The following is a 26032-nucleotide window of genomic DNA, read 5'->3' as shown; positions in this document are numbered from 1 at the left end:
AAATCGATGCGGAGCTTATGCGGATGCGGATGTCGAACAAGTCGGTACAGGAACGTCTTAGCGGCGGCGTAAGTGCTAGGTAATTTCGTCATTACCTATAACGAAATCGTCTAGATCCAGAAAAGTCGGCGAAGTTACTGTTTATTAAATATAACGCACCTATATTCTTGCTCAAATACTAAACGTTTGGTTTTTTTAAATAAAAAAATACTAAAAATGTAATATTTGACGTTTTCTAAGTACCTAATCCTGACATCCGCATCCGCATCCGCATCCGCGGATGTGAGCCTTTAAAAATCCGCATCCGCATCCGCATCCGCGGATGTCAAAAAATCTGCATCCGCAACATCCCTGATACAAACATTTGTTCCAAGTTATGGATGTTTCTTCTTAGTAGGGAGGGTAACTACCGACTAGGCTAGGAGGCCGTTCAGTCCTTTACTTTCCGTCTTTCGGCAATAATGTACTATTACCCTTACCCTTCTAGATCAAAATCCCAAACCTCAAATTAAAATCGCTCCTACTGATGGAAACACACAATTCTGCGGAATAGGCTTCTAAATCGGTGTAGAATTTAATGCAGACTTCAAATGCAGCCCGATTTAGTTTCTGTTTGGGTTAACAATCGACAAGTTCTAAGTGGATTTATGGTTCGACTCACTGTCGAATGACGTGTTGGGTGTTGGAAACAAATGGAGCTTCTAAGGTTTATATTAGTAGTTTAGTACTGACGGGTTAGGAGTTAAAGGTTTATGTGAATGTTCAAGTCTGGGGTATATTGGCAATCTGATTAATGTTTATTAAAACTGATACTCTTTAAGCTTTCTTTTAAAGTCTGATGTCTTATTACCCACTGGTCTGATGATGGAAACTGAAGGACTATAGGAACACTGTAATAAAACAATCCAAACTATTGACATCTCCACACTTTATCACGTCAAAGTCTGTGTAGATTTCACACCTCGCCCGCACTTATGCTGCTGAAAGTGAATGCCGGCATAGATAAAAATACACCGACAATACTAAAAACTATCCTCGATATCAACGACAAAGTCTTTATATCTATATGTCTGAGGGGCATCGGTTGACCCCTGTGATAAATAAGGTTTCGTTATCACTAGACTTGACTAGACATTTGGACTGCAGGGGCAGAGATCGGAAATGGGTCGCCTCGGCATCTCGGCAAATAGTTTGCGAGAAATATGTGAGTGCTGAGATGGGATAGGGGAGGGATGGCTCATGGAAATTATTGCCGTGCCGGACATTAATTTATATTAAATGGTTGACTTACATTCCAGATTAATCACGCGCACGGGCGCAATTAAATATAGTTATACGGGTTTCGTTCAGAACAAACATGGTGAAAATGTATGTAACATTCACAGTAGGATGTTCATATTTATTGTTAAGAGATAAGTGTGCAGAACATTTTGAACGCCTGGTCCGCTTAGCCACTTCTGCTGCTGACTGTAAATGTTGATTCTGTCCTGTTCCATATTTTCCTAAAAAAAATATTATTTAAATGTAGTCACTAGTCACTAAAATATTTATTCGAGGTTAATTTCAGTAAAAAATAATTATTAAATTAGCTCCGCAAAACTATTTTGGCTGTATTTACTTTTTAGGCATGGAAATACATAATATATGAAATAAACCCCGCGTATTTTTGTAAACCACATGCAAAGAAGGTTTTATTAGACAAAATCACATTTTTTTAAATTGGAGGACGTAACGCGAGAAGGGCCGGGCTTAAACTAGGCGGACCAACATTCTAGTCAAGATTTGGGTGCTAGCGCACTTTGAGAGATGTATTCCTCAGCACTTATTTACGTTACTGTGTAGGTATTCCAAAAAAAAAACGAGAAGTTCAACTAAACTTAACTTTGTTCTATCTTTCAATCGGTCCATGGTTTGTGGTCTATGAATATAATTTACCTTAAACCTGCGACCTGCTTTTGCGATTGATCTTAAATAAATTCTTTATTAAGAAATATTGTTTGTCTTGATAGAAGTAGGTAGGTACTTATGCCTGATATAATATTGAATCCATTTTTTGTACTGAACCTCCCAGTTAAACACCATATAATGTTTAAAGACAAGACAAGTTACCTTGTACAATACACGTATATAATCAAACGGAAGCACTTCCCTGAACATCTCAGCGATCTCACCACGCAATATCTTAAAGTAGGTACCAGGGATGTTGCGGATGCCGATTTTTTGATATCCGCGGATGCGGATTTTTAAAGGCTCACATCCGCGGATGCGTATGCGGATGTCAAGATAGGTACATCGTCAAATATTACATTTTAGTACTTAATTTTTATTTCAAAAAACCGGCCAAGTGCGAGTCGCACTCGCGTTCCAAGGGTTCCGTACATTAAGTCCCACTCACGCTTGACTGCTAATTTCTAATAGGTTTTTTGGCTAATGACTAAATTAAATTACCTAGCAGTCTATTAGCACATACGCCGATGCTAAGACGTTCCTGTACCGACCTGTTCCACATCCGCATCCGCATTAAATCCGCATCGATTTTATGCGGATGCGGATGTTGAAAATAATGCGGAAGTTCCGTGGTTGCGGATGCGGATGCGGATATTCGCAACATCCTTGGTAGGTACCTCCACACCCCCGGCCGGTGCAAGTCACGTACTGTGTACATTGAATTACAGGGATAAAACGCTCGCTGCTCACAGTAAATAGGTGGGGCTAGAGTTAGTTAGTATGAAGTATAGGTACCTGTGAACATATGAGCGATATTAAAACTTTCGTTTTACGAGACTGCGTCGCGACTGTCGTGAGTCGAATTATTTTTCGAATACTCACTTGTCCAGACATCCGAGGTTACGGTGAACCCGCCATGTTTAAAAAAACTGGCCAAGTGCGAGTCGGACTCGCGCACGGAGGGTTCCGCACCATCAACAAAAAATAGAGCAAAAAAATCGTGTTTGTTGTATGGGACCCCTTAAATATTTATTTTATTTTATTTTTAGTATTTGTTGTTATAGCGGCAACAGAGATACATCATGTGTGAAAATTTCAACTGTCTAGCTATCGCTGTTCATGAGATACAGCCTGGTGACAGACGGACGGACAGACGGACGGACGGAGGGACGGACGGACGGACGGACGGACAGCGAACTCTTAGTAATAGGGTCCCGTTTTTTACCCTTTGGGTACGGAACCCTAAAAATACGGGAGCCACATTTTCTGGTGTAGGAGAACGGACTGCTCCCTGCTTCTAGCCGCCTTAGAGCAACTTGCTCCATCCCAATAACCCGGGGTTAACCGGTTAAACCGTTAATTCAGTATCAAATCGTATTGGTAACCATGGTAACTCCATGTTTAACCGGTTAAACTCGGGTTAGTGGAATGTTGCAAGTGGGGTTATCTTAACCGTGAATTATATGCGGAGGCAATGCGTCTTGATTTTTGCTGCATTAATGCTGAGATCTCTAGAAACGTCTCGATGTTATAAGATTCAAATCTTTTGCAAAAAAATAACTCGAGACTAAAAACCGAGTCGACATCTAACGATTGGACTCGATTCTATCTGCAATAGGTGTACAGCTACCACTTCCCTATGTATGAAAGCTGACCTGTGTGACATGCTTGAAATACAATAGTGGATTAGGTTTTATTTTGCTACCATTGCAAACATAAATTGCTAATATTTTCCGATTTCCGCTATGTCGGTTAGGTACATTGAAATACATGGATAAACCGCGTCCATTGCTTCGGTGTTGTACTCAGATAGGTGAGTTGGTGGACCACTTCAATATGCCTGTAATTACCCGGGATTGCGGGTCACACGAAGGTAATACAATCATGGTTTATCTTCGATTTCTATGAACAAACTATAGGGACACTTCCCGTTTTTGAATGTTGTATTAAACTACTGGGCTATAGTATAAGTTTTCAGGTTATCGTGCAGCCATGTTTTTAAAAATAAAGATTTTTTTTATTCAAAATTTAGCTAGAATGTGTTTGTATCTTCCTTAAGCGAAAAAGTTGAACTTTTGCTTTAGAAGTTTAGATATTACACCTGCATTTGGAACGTGAATAAATAAAGTAAATGTTTACTTTTTTACACTTAAAAAGGTGCGGGTGATAAAGAAATAAGTTACTTATTTAGAGTGAGAGGTCTCACGAATTACTTGACTTTTAGTTAAATAAAATATCTGCATATAAATTGCCCTACATTAACACTGAATGCCGTAATCCTTTTACTAACAAAGAGCACAAACACCGAAACCCACTTTAGCGTTTCTTTTCACAAAACTAAAAGCAACTTAATGTAGGTTACATTCACTTAATTTCTTACTTAGCCTACCTTTTACGTTATTTACTTTAGTTAGGGGCTACATTAAAATGTGTATACAGTTACTTACAATATATTTGCGCATTAGTGGGTCCGTTATCCCATAATTCATGGAACAGAAATTCTCGTATATCTATTTCATAAATGTGAAAGCTTGTATCGAGTTTCACGGCGAAAAAACTAAATACGGAGCCACATATTGATTATGTACTGGATTCTGGTTTTTTACAAGCTTTTGTTTAGTTTCACATTTCTCTTAGTAGGCAGTTCCTAATCAAATCTTTTGAGTTTAATATACTATTTTTCGCTTTGGGATTGCGCTACAATTTTGTATCAGTGGCATTATGTGTTCACCAATTTGAACTGTCGCCTGCAATGGTTCCGGACCGATACGACAACCCTTCAATAAAAGAGCGTACTCCCATCTTAAAGGCTGGCAACGCACTTGCAACCCCTCTGGTTTTTCGTGTGTCCATGGGCGACGGTGACCGCTAACCATCAAGCGATTTGTCTGCACGTTTGCATATACATACATCTTTAAAAAATCTTTAGAATTTATACAATTTTTGGTTTTGTTTTCGACTCTTGCTCTGAGCCTGGCACTTCTTAAGGCTCTATATAGCAAAATAAAAAAAGTTTTACTCACGTTCTATAATGAATTAAAAAATAAAGCTGACGCTGGCGTTGACTTGCTAGAAACGAAACAAACGCGAGTACCCGTCAGCAGCTAAGCCCGTACAAATAATGAGCACACCGAATTTGTCGGTTGGCAGCCAACATGGCTTGTTCGTTGAGGCGCAAGACTTGTAGGCTTAATCCGAGCCGTGTTACCATTAGTTGCGTATGTGCGAGCGAGTCTTGCTCGCCAGTATAGTGTGACATCAACATCTGTACTATTTATAATGGAACAGTACACCGATGCAATTCTTATTGGTCGGTTTCAATCGCATCGGCAGCGGAAGCATGATTTATAGATGTCAAGACAGCAGCAGCATTCGACTAGCTGCTAAAATCTAAAGGATGATTTACACGTTCAATAGTAGCTATCTGAATGGAACTAACCGGCTACGCCGGTAGCCACGATGACTATCGGCAATTGTTAACGCAATTAGAAAATTATATCACTACGGATATGATGGTCGTTTTGTCTACCTGTCGTCATAATAATGAGAGTGTCCGTCTCTTTCAACCGTGTGGTGTTAAAGAGTGACACTTATTTTATCACCCAGGTATTGGAACTGCCATTTTGGCTATGCCTGGTTTGATTTCCGACGGCACCCGACAATAGCCAATTATGGGCCCGAGGTATTCATCCATTACGTCTACATTTTGACGTCGTTTTGATCGAAATACTAAAGAACCCGATTTGCTCAACCATGAAGAACACAAAAACGGGTTATATTTGTGTGATGTCTTGATAGCATTTAAGTACCTAAATTAATTCTCCTGAGATCCGCTAAGCTTATAGACATAACAGTCCTAGAATACTAAGTTTAGGTAATGCAGTATGCCGGAGGGCAGAAGGCAGTGTTCAGTGTGTTGACCGAATTCTCCCAAGACGCTCCCAAGACGAAACGTGTGTGCACTGACACTGAAATGGATTATGCTATATGCAGCCGCTGGACTTGCCTAGTATTTTGGGTTTTTTTGTAAAGCACATTGGTCAGCTCCATACCATCAACCACATTCTTGACGGTCGAATCCTGCTCCAGGTTAAAGAGAAAATAGAAAATTACTATTTATTATATCAACAACAGCACTACTGGGTGTTATTGTAGATAGGTAAATTGTGATTTTCTCGTATATTTCCTCGCAATATACGAGAATCGCAGAATTTAGTCGTAATTTATAGGTGTGCAACAACACAGTTCTGTGAATAATGTAAAAGTTGAAGTAATTCCACAGTTTTTGTGGTCACAAACAGTATATAGTATTGTGTATGTATATTGTATAAATGTATTTACAGTCTTCTGTATATTTACATTTCCTTTTAAATTATAAAAAAAAAACCTTTTATTCGGCTTTCTGACGAATACGACACTCTCAATTTACCTACATGAGGATGAATTTCACGCCTTCACAAATGTTATTTTATTAGCATTCGAACGTGTCAGGTGGAATCCTTAATCTGATTATTGTCGCCAGATAAATTCCGTGACTTATTTTTTGCAATAATATTGATGAAAACGTTTGTAAATAAAATATTTGTTGTTGCCACGAATGTCTGTCAACATACCTGTTGAATTTAATTCAATATCCTCAATTTTGTTAGAATATATTTAAAAATAATTAAATTCCTAACTGTCTCAGGACGCAGGTTTTTTTTAAATAATGAATATGATAAATTGAGTATGTTTGAATATTTATAGATCATTATTAGGTATTTTAAAGAGATTTGTTTGGCTACAAAATGAATTTTGGGAAACACCTTGTGTTTGGAATCCAAACACAAGGTGTTTCCCAAAATTCATTTTGTAGAATAGGATCCAAACTTTGGATCCTATTCTAAGCAATATACCTACCTATATTTATTTATATTTTGACACTAAGTTTATCGTCTGTAATTTTTAACAGTTTGCCTATTGTGTTCTTAGATTACTTAAATATGCTGAACAATATACTAGTTATGTGACTAATTCGAATATGCCACGTGTCCAGAGAAAGAAAACTCTTCTACATTTTCCAATTACAAAACAAATGACGCTCTGCTTCTGCTAGAAACAATTTTCTTTTCTATTTCTTTCACCACAACGTCCAATTTACCATGAGGTTTAATATAAATAGCGTGGCGTAGCAGAGGAAAGTGAAGCCAGTAGTGTATTTAATTTGCACAACCCCACTCGAACGAAACCGCATATGTAATTGGAACGCGAGAGAGTTGACAGCGTAATTTATTATACTGAACTTTAGTAAATATTCTCTACTGAAGTTGGTAACTGCTTAACGCTTCTTTACGTTTTAGTATCGTACGTACATTTTTTGAAGTGAATTCTTCTTTAGCGGCGCTGGGCACTTTTTGAGGTGGGGAAAAAATGATAAACTCGAGACAGCGTAAGGCGATCACGTGACCGTAAGGTTTAGATGGCCACTCATTTAGATGGCATTTAAATCAATAAAGAAAAACTCAATGACATTACATGAAAAAGGTTCTAATCTTGTACGGGCTGAAATACGAGTATCTCACAGTTAGGTACATTCTAATTTTATACCACTCAAATATAATTCAATAAAGCTACATCTTGATGAAATCGCTAATAAAAGTGAGCTCTAGTACTGGTGAATAAAATTCAAAATATCATGACCAAATATATTTAGATGCGAGGTCTGCAAGGTAACTTTACAATTTCTATTCGAATTTTAAACAATTAACGCTACAAATTTGAATTTCGAATTTTAAACAAGCTCACTGACCAGCAATTTCGGAACTAAAGTTTTTCAATAGAAAGGAGGATGGGTCAATTATACATAGTGCTGCAGACATTTTGGACTAGTCATTGAGTTTTCACTTCTGTCGGCACTCCCGGAGTGCAACCCGTTGTTTTTATTTGTTAGGTACTTGTTATGACTTTACAATAAATTTGAGGGATACTATTTTTTTTTCTATGCAGTCAAATATAGGGGGTAACTAAAGATGTCAGTAATAGCAGTAAGAACTTTCAATAATAATCATTTGTGATATAAACTTTCCATCAAAATAAAAGCACAGCGTTGAGTAAAAGAGGCTTTGCATAAATATATATATAGGCTATGATTGCCCCACAAAATCTTTTATATCACAAAAACTTCAAACGTCAATATTTACGAGGAATATACTAGTCAGTCTTTAAGCGGCTTAATATCGAAGAAAGAAAAAAGGAATTCATCAGCAAAATCTAAAGAGGTAATAAAATATTCCTTTGGATGTTGTTAATGTTAATCTGCCCTTTTCATTGCAGGTGGCGTCGTAGGCAGCCAGGGAGTGTCGGTCTCCACTCAGGTAAGCTTTTGTACCTATCTACATAGAAAGAAAGAAAGAAAGAAAGAAGAAAGAAAAAGCATTTATTAGCACAATGACAACCTTAAAAACGAACAAAAGAGAACACAAAATGAGAGGTTGCGCTAAATGGTCCTCACTCAGCTAGGTGTCACGGTATGAGCCATATGGCACACTCCGCGACGCTGATTTTCAGTAAGGCCCAGTGGATGGACTAGGTGGCACTCAGTAACATGGTGTCTCTGACGATGGGGATTTAAATCCAGGGCTTGATTTTACTCGCTAAACTGAGCTAGTTTTACTATGGGACCAACCCTAAAATAGGGGAAAAAATATGGCTTTTCTATAGAAAACGTCGACATCTGATCAGCCAAAATGTATGAAAAAGTAAAAACATTTTTCGGGATTTCGGGGTTGGTGCCATAGTATCAGGATTTTGAGTTAGTCGGTAAGCTTCTACTACCAGTACTACCTTTGTGATACGAGAAGCCGTACTGAACCACAAAACTATAGTGTAAAAGCTCCCAAATATGGTAATTCAAAATTTACACAAATATCTAAGGCAAAATATTTGTATAGATGAAAGACAAACTCGGACAAAGTATTGGTATGTAATGGCCTTATAGCGTCTATTGCAGACGATTTATGGTGTAAAACCGGAGATATATCCTATTACACCGCCTGGGACGGAATTAAGGAAACGCAGGGATGCCCAGCACCTGCATTACCCTCTCGGCTTCACTGTCTTATCCCACAGGAAAGGCGAGCCAATACGTGTGGAGAGACAGGTCGGCTGCAGAAATCTGCCGCTTATTTCAGGTTGGACCCTACTCGCGCTTTACGGACACTCCATTCCGGGTTTTATTTTAGAGTATCCTTCTCCTAGATGGATTGCAAACCAATGCTAAGAGGACCATCTCCCCTGTTCTTCTTCCCTTCTTCTTTTTCTTCTTCTCTTGGTATGTACTTAAGTAATTACAATACAATACAAATAATCTTTATTGCACACCTCGAATAAAAGAAAACGATACAAAAAGATAACAGAAATACAAGCAGAGGTTAACAACAGGCGGTTTTATTGCTAAAAGCGATCTTTTCCAGACAACCTTTGAACTTACGGACTTATTACGTATTGAACTTGTGGACCATATACTTAGTTATAGCAACTGGACTGTAGTTGGGTGGTTTTACGGTATGTACTTTTTTTTTTCGATATAAAACATAAATATTTATGAAATCTTGTTTCTTAATCAGACCTTATTTACTTACTTCTATAAAAAACAGTCACTTGGCTTTTATAAAAGAAATTTTTATACCGCTAATATAATACCGTAAAAATGAAACATAATTTTCACAATTGGTAGCAACTGTTTCATAACTATATTTTTAGAATGTCATCATAAAACAAAACTGCTATTAAATTTTACTGTAGATTTGCAAGATAAAGTAGTATACTGTTCCCAGTGTCGTTTAAGCACTTATTTGCCATTTCAACATTTTAGGAGATCATAAACTAACTTTAGATGTTATATTATTTCGAAAATAAAATGTTGGGCCTTTAAATAAAGCTAAACTGTATCAAGACTAGTTTTTGATACACACATACACATACAGTTGTTCATAATTATTACACTCGATATTACATATTATGCTGATATTAGAAAATTAATTAGATAATTAATTTTAACTCAGCTTCAGAAGGTATTTTATAAATAAATTCAATAACTTTATTTATATTCTAAACTGATTAGACTTTACTCTGTCAACAGAGACTTATTAATGGAAATTTCGAATAAACTCGCGTGGAGCTCCAAATATTAATATCAATTTATCCAACACGTGTAAACGATTTATTTTCCTTTACAAATATCTTATATAAAAACAAAATGACAGCGTTTCAGACACGTGTATTACTTTACAAGCAGGAGTAAAGAACACCTCTGATAAAAAAGGTAGGAGGACGCTGCACAATATTACAGATTCTTTACCTTCAATATCACTTTACGAATTCTAGAAACAAGAAAGTCAAATACTTGAATAATATGTTTCCTGGAGCAACCGACCAAATAATATCTTGAGCGGGGAAGCGAACAAAAATGATCATCTCCCTCGCGTTGTCCTGGGGTCCGCTTGGCAACTAATCCCAGTTATTGGCGTGGGCACTAGTTTTTACGAAATCGACTGCCATCTGACCTTCCAACCCAGAGGGTAAACTAGCGTATTGGGATGATTAGTCCGGTTTCCTCACGATGTTTTCCTTCACCGAAAAGCGACTGGTAAATATCAAACGATATTTCGTACATAAGTTCCGAAAAACTCATTGGTACGAGCCGGGGTTCGAACCCGTGACCTCCGGATGGCAAGTCGCACGCTCTTACCACTAGGCCACTAGCGCTCGTAATAATATAATTATGATTACACGCATCAAAAAACCGGCGATTTCTGAAGTTCTAATGTTGTCCCTTGATGGCGTGAGTTGCTGTAATTTAACTAATAAATAAGTATAGGTATATGGTATATGGACTATGGACAGACTTCGCTGGTTCGGGCACCTATTGAGAATGTGAGAGGACCGAGCTGCCAAGAGGGCGTACCTGGGAAGACCGACTGGTGGCCGCCCGGTAGGTCGGCCCAGATACCGCTGGGGAGACAGTGTGGAAGCGGATGTGCGTCAGCTTCAAGCCGATAATTGGCAGGAAACGGCGCAGGATCGGGAAAAATGGTGTGCTCTCGTTTCGGAGGCCAAGATCCTCTTTGGGTCGCTGAGCCGTAATAGTTAGTTAGTTAGTTATATGGACTATGGATTAACGTAAATTATGGATTGATAAGCGATTCGTCAATTAGAAAATAATAATTGGGATCAAATAAAGGTTAAATACTAACCAACTTGATTGATTAATTAACATTCAAGGTAATCTACTTTACCTCTTTATTTCACATAATTACAATAACATTTATTAAGACAATAGACAAAAGAGCGAAACCGAAATGAACCGAATCCTATTCCGGTGATGAGCCAGGCTAATTTACGACGCGATCTTCTTTTAATGAAATTCCTGCTACGTAAGGACCGTGGAAAGTGAAAACCCTTTGTTTCCAGTCTTCACCGTCTTCAGGTGTCTGCCCTTTGCGTGGGGAACAAGGTATAAAAGGCAGGTATGCTTTGTTCGGATGGCAACTGCACCTGCATTAGGTACTGTTGAGACATAATGCTGCGGCCTTGATGTGGGCGCTTGTCTATGAGTTTACTTGAAAAAATGAGTGACGGATCGAACGTCATAATCACGGCAGTAATGCGGTGGGGAATGTCACTCATTTATCAAAGAAATTGACAGATACAGCGGCGATACTGGTACTGCCACACTCTATCGCTTTCAAAGCTGGTCCCGTGTTAATTTGCACTGATTCTATTAAAGTAAATATAAGTTAATTACGAGTACCTATGCTATTTGCTTGCGAAATACAAATAATAATATTTTAATATTAGGTATATAAGTATATGACGAAAAATAATGAACTGTTTTCTCTAAACCACGTTTCGAAAAGGCCAGTCATAATTGTTAAATCTAACAAATTGTGGCCTTACTTTCATGCACTGACCATCCAGCCTCTAGACTCAACTTAGGCCAATTCTTTCATGAAACCGATGCTGCCAAAAATACAGGGGTGCGGGGGACGAGGTGAGCGAGTCCCGTGCCGTGATTGGTCCGTTCAAACACACGTGGGCGTCAGACAGAAATATCTGCCGGGCGCTAGTGATGTGACACGTTGAATAATAACATTGTCAATCACGGTCAATAATGTAATAACAGTAATAATATGCAAGCATGTTTTGAATGCTATGTTGATTCGTTCGTTCGAAAACATTAACCCATAACGTTGTGGTTTCGTTAGCAGGTGTATCTGCTTTATATAATTAATTTAAAAATAAACTATTGGTAAAAAGGCGTCTTATGAGATTTAGAGAAGCGCGAGACGAGACGAGATGCGGATGCGGATATTCGCAACATCCCTGCTTGGAAGCACTTCATTCACGCAGCTCGCCCTTCGGCCTCGCTTTAAATTACTGAGGGTTGCACGCTTGGGAGTCGGGGTGAAGGCTTCGGGCCTTCGGCTGGTCAGCCTTCGGCCTCCCAGCCTGATATTCGCCCTTCGGGTTCGCTTAACCTACTTGGAAATTTTTCCTTTGCCCGTGTCCGCCGCCATTTTGAGTGTTTTCAAAAAATAATTCACATACTAATCTTGGGCCCCCAAGCTCGCCGCATGCCAAATCTCAACGCGCTCAGACCAACTTGAAAAAAAAAGACGGCCATTTTCATAATCATAATCATAATTCTTTATTGCAACCATGGTATTACAAGGTGTTCTTATGTTAGTTAGTACATTTTGAAACTTTTTAAATGCAATTTGTGTTGTCTCGGGCTCTCTATGGCATTTGGTCGAGCACCCCCCACCTATCTCTCACCTTTGAAGCTTTTCATAAAAAATAAGTGGCCATTTTTACCGCCATATTGGTTTTATTAAAAAAAAAAACCATAGGAATACAGCTAGGTGACCCCGAGTTTTCGTGACCAAAATTTTAGCGCGCTGGGAGCATTTTGAAAAATGATCGCCATTTTGAATCCGCCATTTTGAAAAAATAATGGCGGCTTCAGAAACTGTCAGCGTCCCTCTATGACATTTGGTCGAGCATCTCCCACGTATCTGTCACCGTTTAGTGACCAAAAGTCGGATAATCCGGTCTACCGGATTATCGGATTTGGTCTACCAAAAGTCGGATTTTTCTGGAAGTCATCAAACCACCCCCTCTATACGACCGTATCAAAGTCAAATACCCCAGGAACCCCCTTCTGTTCTGGGAGAGCAATTATGTCAATTAATCAGTCGGGTTGCGGCTTTATATACAGGGTGGATTTTCTTTTTGGCTCAGTGAAGGCAGCTACCAGATCCCGTACTGCTACGAGAAAACGGTCTTAGGAGACCTTCCCTCGATTTCAAATTAGATCCCATTCCTATTGAGGATCAAAAGCTTGTATGGAAGCAAAAAAAAATTCCGGCTAGAAAAGCCACAAATCGAGGAAAACTTTTCCCATAATATTTGAATGAAAATGAAAACTTTTATTTTTCACATGCTACTTTTGTATGCCAATCGATTCCATTCCTATCCAGTATCAATAGTTTCCTAGGGGTCGACTTACGGTAATGTACTAAAAAGCCACAAATTAATAAAAACTTTTTCCATACATTTACTATGGAGAAAATGTGAAATTTTATTCACAATTTTCTACCTCGCCAATCATTCGTACAGCAATGTCTTCATACAGTATTATGGTTCTTAAATGTAACAGGACAGGACTGATTGGCCAGATAGAAAACTGTGAATTAAATTTCACGTTTTCTCCATAGTAAATGTATGGAGTTTTCTTCAATTTGTGGCTTTTTAGTACATTACCGTAAGTCGACCCCTAGGAAACTATTGGTACTGGATAGGAATGGAATCGATTGGCATACAAAAGTAGCATGTGAAAAAAAAAGTTTTCATTTTCATTCAAATATTATGGGAAAAGTTTTCCTCGATGTGTGGCTTTTCTAGCCGGAATTTTTTTTTTGCTTCCATACAAGCTTTTGATCCTCAATAGGAATGGGATCGATTGGCATAAAAAAAAAGTTTGTCAAAAATGACCTTTATCTCGTATCCTGTATGTTTTTTTCCAAAATCTGTAAATGCCAATCTTCATTAATTTAAAATCGAGGGAAGGTCTCTTAAGACCGTTTTCTCGTAGCAGTACGGGATCTGGTAGCTGCCCTCACTGAGCCAAAAAGAAAATCCACCCTGTATTCGCGGTATCCTACTATACCCACCCATTAAAAACATCCTGTATAATTCTATTAAGAGTTATTACATGGTTTAAATCAAATATTTATTTGTTATTATGTAAATGAAATGTTATTTAACATAATCTAACTAAATGAGGTTTAAATTATTTGGCCGAATGTTCAAGTAGGTATCATTGCCATGTTGGCAGTCGTACACAGAAAAAAAGCAAAACTTAAAAAGTTAAACCGGCGCCCACTATTCTCAACAAAAATGGAATCAAAATAATGCATTTTAAATTGCAACCGTGTGTTTTTGTATAAAATTGGTCTTGTGATTAATTTTTGCAATGTTTTTATAATCGCTAAAAGTAATACGAGTACCTATGTAGTGCTGAATTGACAATATCGTTTATGTTCAAGGGAAAATTGGTACCTGACCGTAAGTGTAATTCTCATATTATTTATTTGTTTTATAGTGAATTTTTCGCAAATACCTATGCGATTTGAATTGAATTACCTTGTCAATAGTAAACAATCACATTCTATGGATATGGACATCACTAGTTTGGGCTTAGGAATGTCACGTAATAAAAGACAAGAAAGGATGTATACGGATGCAGCGCGATAGAAAGAGACTTTCTTAAAAGACGTCATCGAGTTTCAAGCGCTGTCAAATTTGATGAGACGCTTAAATTAAAATATTTTTTTATCCAAATCTCTAAAAAATCGGCTTACCTGTGAAATGAAATGCCATTTTTTTGTACACCAGAGTTTTTAGTGTTCTTGCCACACAATTTGACACAACAATAATGCATTTTTGATAGCAAAAACTTCTTCGAGCTATCGAAGTTTCTAGACCGAGCCCGGTCCGCCGACTGAAGTAAGCGGTGTAGGCGTGGCTCGAAGATGGAGTAACGCTACCGTATGTGTGGCAGAGGGGGTAGCGCGACTATGCTATGTCTAGAGGCTGGATGGTCAGTGCTTCCATGACAAATGATAGGTTGTTATGGATCTACGAAACGCTGTTATTATGGATAGAGAAAAAACATTAAAATTCGCAGAACTAAAAGAAAAATTGATTGGTATGATTTGACAGGTATATATAAAACCGACCAAGTGCGAGTCGGACTCGCGCACGGAGGGTTCCGCACCATCAACAAAAAATAGAGCAAAACAAGCAAAAAAACGGTCACCCATCCAAGTACTGACCCCGCCCGACGTTGCTTAACTTCGGTCAAAAATCACGTTTGTTGTATGGGAGGCCCACTTAAATCTTTATTTTATTCTGTTTTTAGTATTTTTTGTTATAGCGGCAACAGAAATACATCATCTGTGAAAATTTCAACTGTCTAGCTATCACGGTTCGTGAGATACAGCCTGGTGACAGACGGACGGATGGACGGACGGACGGACGGACAGCGGAGTCTTAGTAATAGGTTCGTCGTTCGTTTTTACCCTTTGGGTACGGAACCCTAAAAACCAAAAATAAATGCAGAATCTACCATTATTTCAAATAGTTTTTTGAAAACCTTCCGACCGCGTTTTGCAACGCTTTATGTTTGTCACATGCACCAAACCAACTTCTTCAAGTTCTGCTCAGTCAGGCGTGCATTCATTTTCTCTCAGAAATAATTAGTACCCTCCGTTATTTTAATTACTCTGGCGTTTTATTTAAATTAAAACCCGAAGTTTATTATTAATGCTTACGCTTATAATGGGCGGAATTAAGATTTGAGATAAATTGATTTGATTAAGTATTATCTAAATGTTTTTGCGGAGAATTACAATGGACAAATAAGTAAATAAATTTTCACCACACCAACTCGGAAAGGCTAACTTTGCATTTCAAAAACTGATAGCAAAGTTGCATTTTATTCACATGTGAGGCAAAGTAATCAAATGCAAATTTTGAGTTGTTTTCTTATGTTTGCTGGTAGAATTGACTTTTAAATGATGATTTTGGACGATAAATATTTAACAAGAATTTGGATCAGGTCACGGACCAGGATCCCGATTCTGATTTAGCAACTTGTTACGGTTCTGATCTTGTTTTGATATGACCTTGAAGATCGCTCACGCTGAATGGTGCATGCGAAATGAAGTGAAATTAGTGCGTGAGATGCAGGTCAATCACCAAGACGATCGTTCAGTTCTTGTCAAAACCAGTTCAAAACCATGATAAATTATTAAATTATACCTAATCGACCTTATGGATACTATACTACGTTAAAATCCAATTGAAATTATTTGTCAGACAGGCCTTTTAGTATAAAGGTTATAATCTATATATATAAATGCAAGTGTCCTGACTGACTGACTGACTGACTGATTCATCAACGCAGAGCCGAAACTACAAAAGCTAGAAAGTTGAAATTTGTACACTAGGTTGAATTTATAAAGTGTACAAGAGATAAGAAGCGATTTTGAAAAATTCAACCCCTAAGGGGGTTAAAAAGGGGATGAAAAGTTGTATGGGGTGCAAGTTTTATTTTAAGCTAGGAATTTGAAACTTTGTAAAAATGTACTATATTAAAAAACAAGAAAACTAATTTCTGCGTTTTCGAAAATTCGTCCCCCAAGGTGGTGAAAAAAGGGTTGAAAGTTTGTATGGAGATCAAATATTTTTGTGAGTGTTGGACTTGAAACTTTGTATATAGGGATATTATTATAAGATGGGAAAAGTAATTTCAGCGTTTTTGAAAATTCATCCCCTAACAGGGTTAAAAAGGGGTTGAAAGTTTGAATCCATTACAAATGCTTTGAAACTTCTTAGAAAGGCATAATAGCCGATTACAAGAAAAGTAATTGCAACGTTTTTGGAAATTCAACCCCTAAGGGGGTTAAAAAGGGGATGAAAGTTCGTCTTGGGATGCAAATTTTATTTTAAGCTAGGAACTTGAAACTTTGCAAAAAGGTATTAAATTAAAATACAAGAAAAGTAATTTTTGCGTTTTTGAAAATTCACCCCCTAAGGTGGTGAAAAAGGGGTTTAAAATTTGTATGGATATCAAACATTTTTTCGAGCACGGGACTTGATTCTTTGTATTTGGGGATATTATTAGAAGACGGGAAAAGTAATTTCAGCGTTTTGTAAAATTCATCCCCTAACAGGGTTAAAAAGGGGTTGAGGTTTCGTATAGGGTTCAAATTTTATTTTAAGCTAGGAACTTGAAACTTGGTAAAAAAATATATTATTAAAATACAAGAAAACTAATTTCAGCGTTTTTGAAAATTCATCCCCTAAGGTGGTGAAAAAGAGGTTGAAAGTTTGTATGGATATCAAACATTTTTTCGAGCACAGGGCTTGAATCTTTGTATTTGGGGATATTATTAGAAGACAGGATAAATAATTTCAGCGTTTTGTAAAATTCATCCCCTAACAGGGTTAAAAAGGGGGGTGGAAAGAACGTATAGGGTTAAAATTTTATTTTAAGCTAGGAACTTGAAACTTTGCAAAAATATATTAAATTAAAATACAAGAAAACTAATTTCAGCGTTTTTGAAAATTCATCTCCTAAGGTGGTGAAAAAGGGTTGAAAGTTTGTATGGATATCAAACATTTTTTCGAGCGCGGGACTTGAATCTTTGTATTTGGGGATATTATTATAAGAACGGAAAAGTAATTTCAGCGTTTTGTAAAATTCATCCCCTAACAGGGTTAAAAAGGGGTTCAAAGTTAGTATGGGGTTCAAATTTTATTTTAAGCTAGGAACTTGAAACTTTTGCAAAAAGATATTAAATTAAAATACAAGAAAACTAATTTCAGCGTTTTTGAAAATTCATATCTCAAGATGGTAAAAAAGAGGTTGAAAATTTGTATGGAGATCAAACATTTTTGTGAGTGCGGGGCTTGAATTTTTGTACAGAGGCATATTATTCGAAAAAGAAAAGTAATTTCAGCGTTTTTAAAAATGAATCCCTTAAAAGGGTTAAAAAGGGGTTGAAAGTTTGTATGGGGTTCTAATTTTATTTTAAGTTAGGAACTCGAGACTTCGTAAAAAGGTATTTTATTAAAAGAGAAGAAAACTAATTTCAGCGTTTTTTAAAATTCATCCCTCAAGGTGGTGAAAAAGGATTAAAAGTTTGTATGGAGATCAAACATTTTTGTGAGTGCGGGGCTTTAATCTTTGTAAAATGGCATATTATTAAAATACGAGAAAAGTAAATTCAGCGTTTTTAAAATTCATCTCTTAAAGGGTCGAAAGGGGGTTCAAAGTTTGTAAAGGGTTCAAATTTTATTTAAAGCTACAAACTTGAAACTTCGTAAAAAGGTATTTTATCAAAAGAGAAGAAAACTAATTTCAGAGTTTTTGATAATTCATCCCCATGGTGGTGAAAAAGGGATTGAAAATTTGTATGGAGGTCAAACATTTATTTGAGTGCGGGACTTGAATCGTTGTATAAAGGCATATTAGTATTAGAATACAAGAAAAGTAATTTCAGCGTTTTTAAAAATTCATCTCCTAAAATGGTTAAAAAGGGGTTGAAAGTTTGTATAGGGTTCAAATTTTATTTACCTAAAGCTAGGAACTTCAAACTTCGTAAACAGGTAGTTAGGTAGTAGGTTTTATTAAACAGAGGACATGAAAATCTTCTAAGGGGGTTGAGAGGGATTATATCGAGAACAGTTTTATTCAGTTAGGGGCTTGAAACTTCGTAGGTTGTGAAAGAGTCTCATGCGTTGTATAATATTAATAATTAACAAATGATTAACCGTCCTACTGCGAACTTTTGCTGCATAATGTTCTAAGCTAATGTAGAATATCTAACGGCTAACGGCTACAAATATAATGACCACCAAAAAATACTTTGGTACCCTAAATAAAATAATCATGCTTACCAAAAAAAATTACTGAACACCAAAAAAATAAGGCCTAAAATTACAAAAGTACCACCGTTTTAATTACGACTGCACTTCAAATTGTATTCAAATACCAAATATATTGAACGATTACCTAAAATATTGAATGATCACCAAATCTTGAAGACCAAATTAATGCGATATTTTCACCTAATTAAACCACTATGATTAGGTACCAAAAAATGTATACATATTACCAAATAAAGTAAAATGATGCCAAAATTACTAGCCCCTGTCTGTCTGTCTGGCTGTCTTGGTCTTACAGAAAAGAAATGCTACTAGAAAAGTGGGTTAGGTTAGGTTTGAACTGCGACCCATACAGAAAAGAAATGCTACTAGAAAAGTGGGTTAGGTTAGGTTTGAACTGCGACCCTTACAGAAAAGAAATGCTACTAGAAAAGTGGGTTAGGTTAGGTTTGAACTGCGACCCTTACAGAAAAGAAATGATACTAGAAAAGTGAGTTAGGTTAGGTTTGAACTGCGACCCATACAGAAAAGAAATGATACTAGAAAAGTTGGTTAGGTTAGGTTTGAACTGCGACCCTAGCAGAAAAGAAATGCTACTAGAAAAGTGGGTTAGGTTAGGTTTGAACTGTTACCCTTACAGAAACGAAATGCTACTAGAAAAGTGGGTTAGGTTAGGTTGTTAGAACTACGACTGTTACAGAAATAAAATGCTACTAGAAAAAGGTGACGAAGTGGATTAATTAATTTATTAGGATAACGATAATATATATTAAATATTTGCACATTTTTAATTAAAATGTGGTTACAATTTTGGTGGCCATTTACTATTTTTGGGTTTAAAATGATTATTTCGGAGTCATTTGCTTTAATAGGATACCAAGATTTAAAAATTTGGTTATAATTTTACATTAAAATGGGGTTCTAATTTTGGTGGTCATTTAATATTTTTGGATTTACAATGATTATTTTGATGTCATTTTCTTTAATAAGATAGCAAGATGTAAAAATTTGGTTATCATTTCACATTAAAATGGGATTTGAAATTTGGTAATCATTTACTATTTTTGGGTTAATAATGATTAGTTTGGTGTCATTTCCTTTAATAGGATAGTAAAATGTAATAAAATTGGTAATCATTTCACATTAAAATGGAGTTATAATTTTAATGATCATTTATTATTTTAGGGTGGTAAAATAAATTTTTTTGGTATTAAATTTTACTAAATCTGGTGATAAGTTAAATAGCAGCCATATATAACCACCAATATACAAATCCACGCGTACGAAGTCGCGGGCAACAGCTAGTACATTACATATTACATTAATTAATTAAATGTCAAACGCAAATTAAAAGTGTCAATTTAATACGTGTCTTGTAAGAAACGAAACAGAGTCAATATCGGTGCACAGTTTGACAAAATAATGTTAAATAAATTATGTTATGTGGATCGAAAAGCAACGGATTATCAGTATCTATCATTTTAATTAAATCTTGTAGATATAATATACTATAATTCATGTATTTCGCCATTGGGTAAATTTAACACGCATAATAATTAATCCATGTTGTTCATATGTAAATAATAACAACCAAGCTATCGGATAAGGTACTGTTTTGTTTACACACTTGACACTACAAAAAAAAGGGTTTCCGGCTGAGAATCCTTATGAACCCTATTTTTATTTGATAAATTGATTTCACAGATAAGCACACATATGTGTACAACCACATCGGCAGCTATCTAAATCAGTCCATCATGCATGATAAAAACCATCTGTCCACATTTCATACACAGAACAACTTTTATTCCAATTGCTGCAAACCGGGCGTCCATAAAATTCTGAATGCAGAAAATAATTTATGTTCCCACTGAAATTCGCACATGCATTCCTTTTCATGAGAATGAAACGGGAGGCCGATTTTGTATTAATAATTTGATAAGCGTCTTGTTTTGATACGACCTTGAGTGTTCAGTCAGTCCATGATTTCTCATCTAACGCACAGTCGCACATCAACAAATGCGTGCGAGATGTCGAATCCAATCGGCGTAAGCTGCTAACGCTGAATGGTCCTAGAAAAATGCAAAGAGTCTTCTTGATTGCATTTTTCTAGGACCATTCAGCGATAACTGGCTTGAAATTATTGGTGCCGGGTGGTATTGGAGACGACGATTAAGATAACTCAAGGTCGTATTAAAACAAGTTGAAAACCATATCAAATTATTACAAGGTAATCGGCCTCCGTTACGAAAAACACTAACTGAATTTTGTTTAAAGTCTCTTTAAAGATTTCATAGCACGGTTTAGTGCCATTTTGCTTTCTGAAACATTTTATGGAACAACTCTGCTAACGACAATAAAATTATGTATGGTTCACAAACTGCACAGAAGTAGAGAGGTTTCATACTTACGTTAAGGTTAGATTCATGATCACGATCGCAGCTGCGTTGCTGTTGAAGCATTAACTAATTGAGTAGCGTTTTTTGTTGCATAACTGCTGCTATTAGAACGTCTTAATCGCGTAAAATTAGGTTTTAAATTTACCTTCGACGTTTCAAGGACGGCGTTGTCCCCGTGGTCTGGCGTAGTCTGAGGGCCTACTGCGAACCACGTTCGACGTGTTGCCTCTCTGTCGCACTTGTGAATTCGTACGTAAGTGTGACAGGGAGGCAACACGTCGAACGTGGTTCGCGGTAGGCCCTCTGGTGGCGTGGTGTGGCATGGTGGTAGTGGTGGCGGTGGTCGTGGTCGGGGGCGTGACTTATTTTGTCAAAGAGATGGACAGTAACGTAGCAATAGCAATGCTACAGCAATTATCGTCCGAATATCATCTTTACATTGACAATAATTAAACACAACACCTTAAATTTACAAAACATTCGTTATTAATTATTATTACAAACAAAATGTTATTTAATAATTATTAGTTGGTTTGTATCAATTACAAATAACTAATGATGCTAGCAACAGCAAATAATGTAACGACAACACTAGGGCTAAACATGAACAATTTATGAATGACATGAACGTATGGGTAATGTGAAACATTTTTTCGTCAACATTTCGACTTATAATCTTGTTTGACATCGGTTTACATGTTCAAAGGGGAACAAGAAACAAGAAGTTAAGGGTTTTAGCCCTGTGTCGAGGGGGAAACTCAATTCCTTTGCTTTGCGATTCTTAGAAATATGACAACGATGATAATTGTGAGGATAATATTGAAAATATATAAAGAATAAGAAATCAATAGGAAACGAAAGGAAATTGGAAGTCTTTAACGGAAAGATTGTGCCCTATTTCACCACGCCGACATTTGTCAGTGACATATGTCGAGTGACAATTGTCAAGTGACAGGTGACAAGTGACAACTTCGTAAACTGTTTTTGTATAGAAGTGCTTATAAACATGACAGGCATTTAGTTACAATTGTCCATCTTTCATTTAATGACAATGATTTGGTGAAACAAGAGTAGTTTTTATAAGTCGACATATTTGTCAATTTGTCGATAATTCTTGACATGAGATCGGAGCTGTGTCAGGCTTGGGTGACAATTGTAGTGTTTTCGTTGTTAGCAAACCCCGTTATCATTGTTGCAGTTAATTGAAAATAAACGTTAGCAAATCTGTGTACCCTAAATTCGCCTTTAGGGTACAAATAAAAATCGCTTTAAATTGCTTTTAAATTCTTCTTAACTAGCATTAAATCATAATTCCATTATAAATTGTAATTGTTGCCTATGAAGGCGTTTAGTAATTCAACATTTAGGATTTGGAATAAGTCTCAGTATAGTTTTCATAATTAAATAAAATTATAATGCGAAGTTGGGGACCAGTAGCGGAATTAGGTATGTTTAGGTAGGTATTGTTTTTTAATAATTTACTTGGGCGAAGTTGGGCACTAACAGTAAAGTTAGGGTTTTGGTTAGTTAGAAAATGAATCTCCGCGAAAACAATAGTGGTGATATTCTTATACAAGGGAATATATAAAGTACGAATAGATTCCTATTCTATTTGACGTCACTAACTTTGCATTTGCAGAAAAAATTACTTAAAACAAACAAAAAAATGTGACGTCCCACGGGTAAAGGTACCTTGTGGCGGTTGGCGCCTACGCTATTATTAACGCCGCTCCAATACAATTGCGGTGCTATGCGACGTAAGCGCCAAATGCCATAAGGTACCTTTTCCCGTGGAACGTCACAAATAATGCTTTGACGCCTTGTCAACAAATAATGTAGGTATACGCTGCATTAGATGGGGTCGGGACACAGATGGGATCTCAATCTATATCATGTTAGTGATGACAACACGGCACATCGAAAGCAATTAACGATCTCTTGTGAAGAATTGACAAATATGTCGACTAGTAAACATTACCCTTGTTTCACAAAATAATTGTCATTAAATTTAAGATGGACAATTGTACCAAACTACCTGTCATGTTTATATGAAGTTCTATACAAAACAATTCACGAAATTGTCATCTGTCACCTGTCACTTGACAATTGTCACTCGATATATGTCACTGACAAATGTCGGCGTGGTGAAACAAAGGTCTGTAATATTTTTGACAATTGTCGTACCTGTCAGTTTGGTGAAATAGGGGCGATGTATTGTGGAAAAAAAAAACTGTTTGACCGTGAACTGCTCGTTGAAATGAAAGATTTTCCTTCAATTCGAGCACGAATTCACGAAAGCTTTTGACAATTCGTACAAATATCGAGCAGGTAGGAGGAATTATAAATCGGAACTATTTGTGTTGAGCTGCTTTAAAAATACCAAATTGAACGATGTTGGATGATCTAAATTGTAAATACAAGTACCTACTATTGGATTTCACTAATACATTGATATCAATGACATTGTTACACACAGTATAATTTTACCTATTTTACATTAACTAAGGTACCAATATAAAATTCAACGAGTCTAAGGTAATGTAATTCTAATTTCTAACTTAGACGGCAGTGGCCTCACTTAGTGGAATTTTTAGTATTTAACTACCTATATCTAGCAAAATGCACATGAAATTATGTTACCGAGTGCCTTTTGGGAACTAACAGAACATTTTAGTTCAGTGAAAACATTTCCAGTGAACTAAAGCGCATCAGAGTCCGACTTCCGAAGTGGATAGTTGGCAAAAGCGCTCGCGTGAACTTGGCTAGTTGAGCAACTTTCAATTCCAAACCTACAGATGATAGTACTCCTTACTGTTTAGTGAAAATTTTACGTTTTGTTCAAATATAAAGAAAATGGAACTACAATTAAGGCGAAAACACACTTACCCCACGTACGCAACGTATGCAATGCTATAATATTATAAATATAAGATTATACTATTCGCTGAGGCGGAGCCGGGTAAAAGGGTAGTATAGAGGTTTAGAGTCAATAGACGAGTGTAGGTATAGTAATGCACAATTTATTCGATGGTTTGCCTATTTTATACATATGAAGTTATCGCTGATACAAGCAATACGCGTATATGTCGCAGTAAACCAAAGCGTTACTGCTAAACACTAAAAGTGGACATTTACCACATTACACCTCCCCCGAAAGTTCCTATCACCGCCGGGGTGGCAGAAGAAAAAATTTAACGCATGTTGCTTGCTTACAATTTTTTCTGAAATCAAAAATAAAAAAAAAATGTTAACAAATTTTATAAGTAGGTATAATGAAACAATCTTTATTTAGATTGGTCCTTATGTGTCGTCGTAAGTGTCGTATTACTATTAAGGGGAAAAAAAAATGTTTTGCTAATAAGAAAATATCATTACTTAAAATGTTGTTAAAATATTAATTAATTATCTTCGTCCTCAAAAATGTAAACCTGTATCTTTAAATCATCTGCTATCTAATCTTTCTCAAAAATATAAATCTTTAAAACATTTACTCTTCATCTTTAAATATTTATTCTTCAGCTTTAAAATATTTATTCTTCAACTTTAATTGTATATAGTTATGGTACCCTGTACTTAAACCTCGTATTAAGTTAAACTAATGCCGTATTAAGACGGAGTCATATACTCCTAACAAAATCAATGGGAATGGTTACCCAGGGCATGGTCACCCTATAATCAATACATCATGGGCTACGCTCCCGTGCGTACCCGAACTTCATAACTACACGTGGGATTGGCTACCCGAGGGCATGGTCACCCTAAAACATAATAATAGCGGCATATCAGGCCAGGCTGTACAGCTCTGCCTGTACCTAGAGACACAAATACATTAAGACAATAAGTCTCCTACAACTTTCACGGAGGATACTGTATATCACGCTATGATCAAGTACGAAGGACTAGTGCTCTAGCTATAAGGTCACATTTTATAAATAAATGTGCCTAAACTCCTTAAAACTTCTCAAACTTGTACCGTAATGTAAGCTTTCTATAAAATAAACTTTGTTATTTAACTATCTAAATTTAAAAAAAAAATGATGTAATAAATCAAACCTTCGCTGCATATCAGGTGATCAGTCCGACACGTAGCTAAAGTATCAATCATTACCTACTAAGAAACAATTAAATAATTTTATTGAATTGAGTTGTTAATTATTTAATCGATGGCGATGTATCAATATTAATTCTTACTCAGACCAACTAGTTAATGTGGTTAAAATTTTCTAAGTGTGAGTATCAAATTTCATTCACTTAATATTAAAACTTGCTATAAATCGACGAGTGGCACGCGACCTACTCGCGTTTTGCTGACTCGCGCACCTACTACTCGGCGCGTGTTGATGATTGCGAAATAATTAATTGAGGACTCGATTCGACACTTACAATTTATAATTTATGATCTCTATATCCAGCGATAACTTTTACTAAAAAAAAACTACTGTAGGTTTATTTTTAAGGCTTTACGCATTTAGTACCTTATACGCGGGGCCTACAGCTCGGTTTCTTCTGGTATCGGTGGACTTCGCGGGGGCCACACTCGTCCTCTGCTCTGCTGGGGAGGCTCTGGCGGCGTTATCCCGTGGAAAACTTGGAGGTGCCTGAGGTGGTACGTCTCGTTGAGCCTTCGCTGGGTGTCCTCGTGTAGAGGCCTTGGCGGTGCTAGATGCACCGTCCTCCTGTATGTTCGTCGG

General features: G+C 36.7%; 1 protein-coding gene across 3 annotated transcripts in view; it reads left to right on the top strand.

Moving 5' to 3' along the window:
- LOC134654115 (serine-rich adhesin for platelets) overlaps positions 1-26032 on the top strand; it is a 381264-nt gene that overhangs the window by 296279 nt on the left and 58953 nt on the right. For all 3 annotated transcript variants that reach the window (XM_063509544.1, XM_063509543.1, XM_063509542.1), the window contains exon 2: positions 8260-8300. In XM_063509544.1, coding sequence (XP_063365614.1) covers positions 8260-8300 — 41 coding nt within the window. The remainder of the gene's footprint in view (positions 1-8259; positions 8301-26032) is intronic.

The sequence above is a fragment of the Cydia amplana genome, chromosome 14 (assembly GCF_948474715.1).
Source record: "Cydia amplana chromosome 14, ilCydAmpl1.1, whole genome shotgun sequence".
Taxonomy (NCBI): Eukaryota; Metazoa; Arthropoda; class Insecta; order Lepidoptera; family Tortricidae; genus Cydia; species Cydia amplana.
This window is presented reverse-complemented; position numbering and strand designations above follow the sequence as displayed.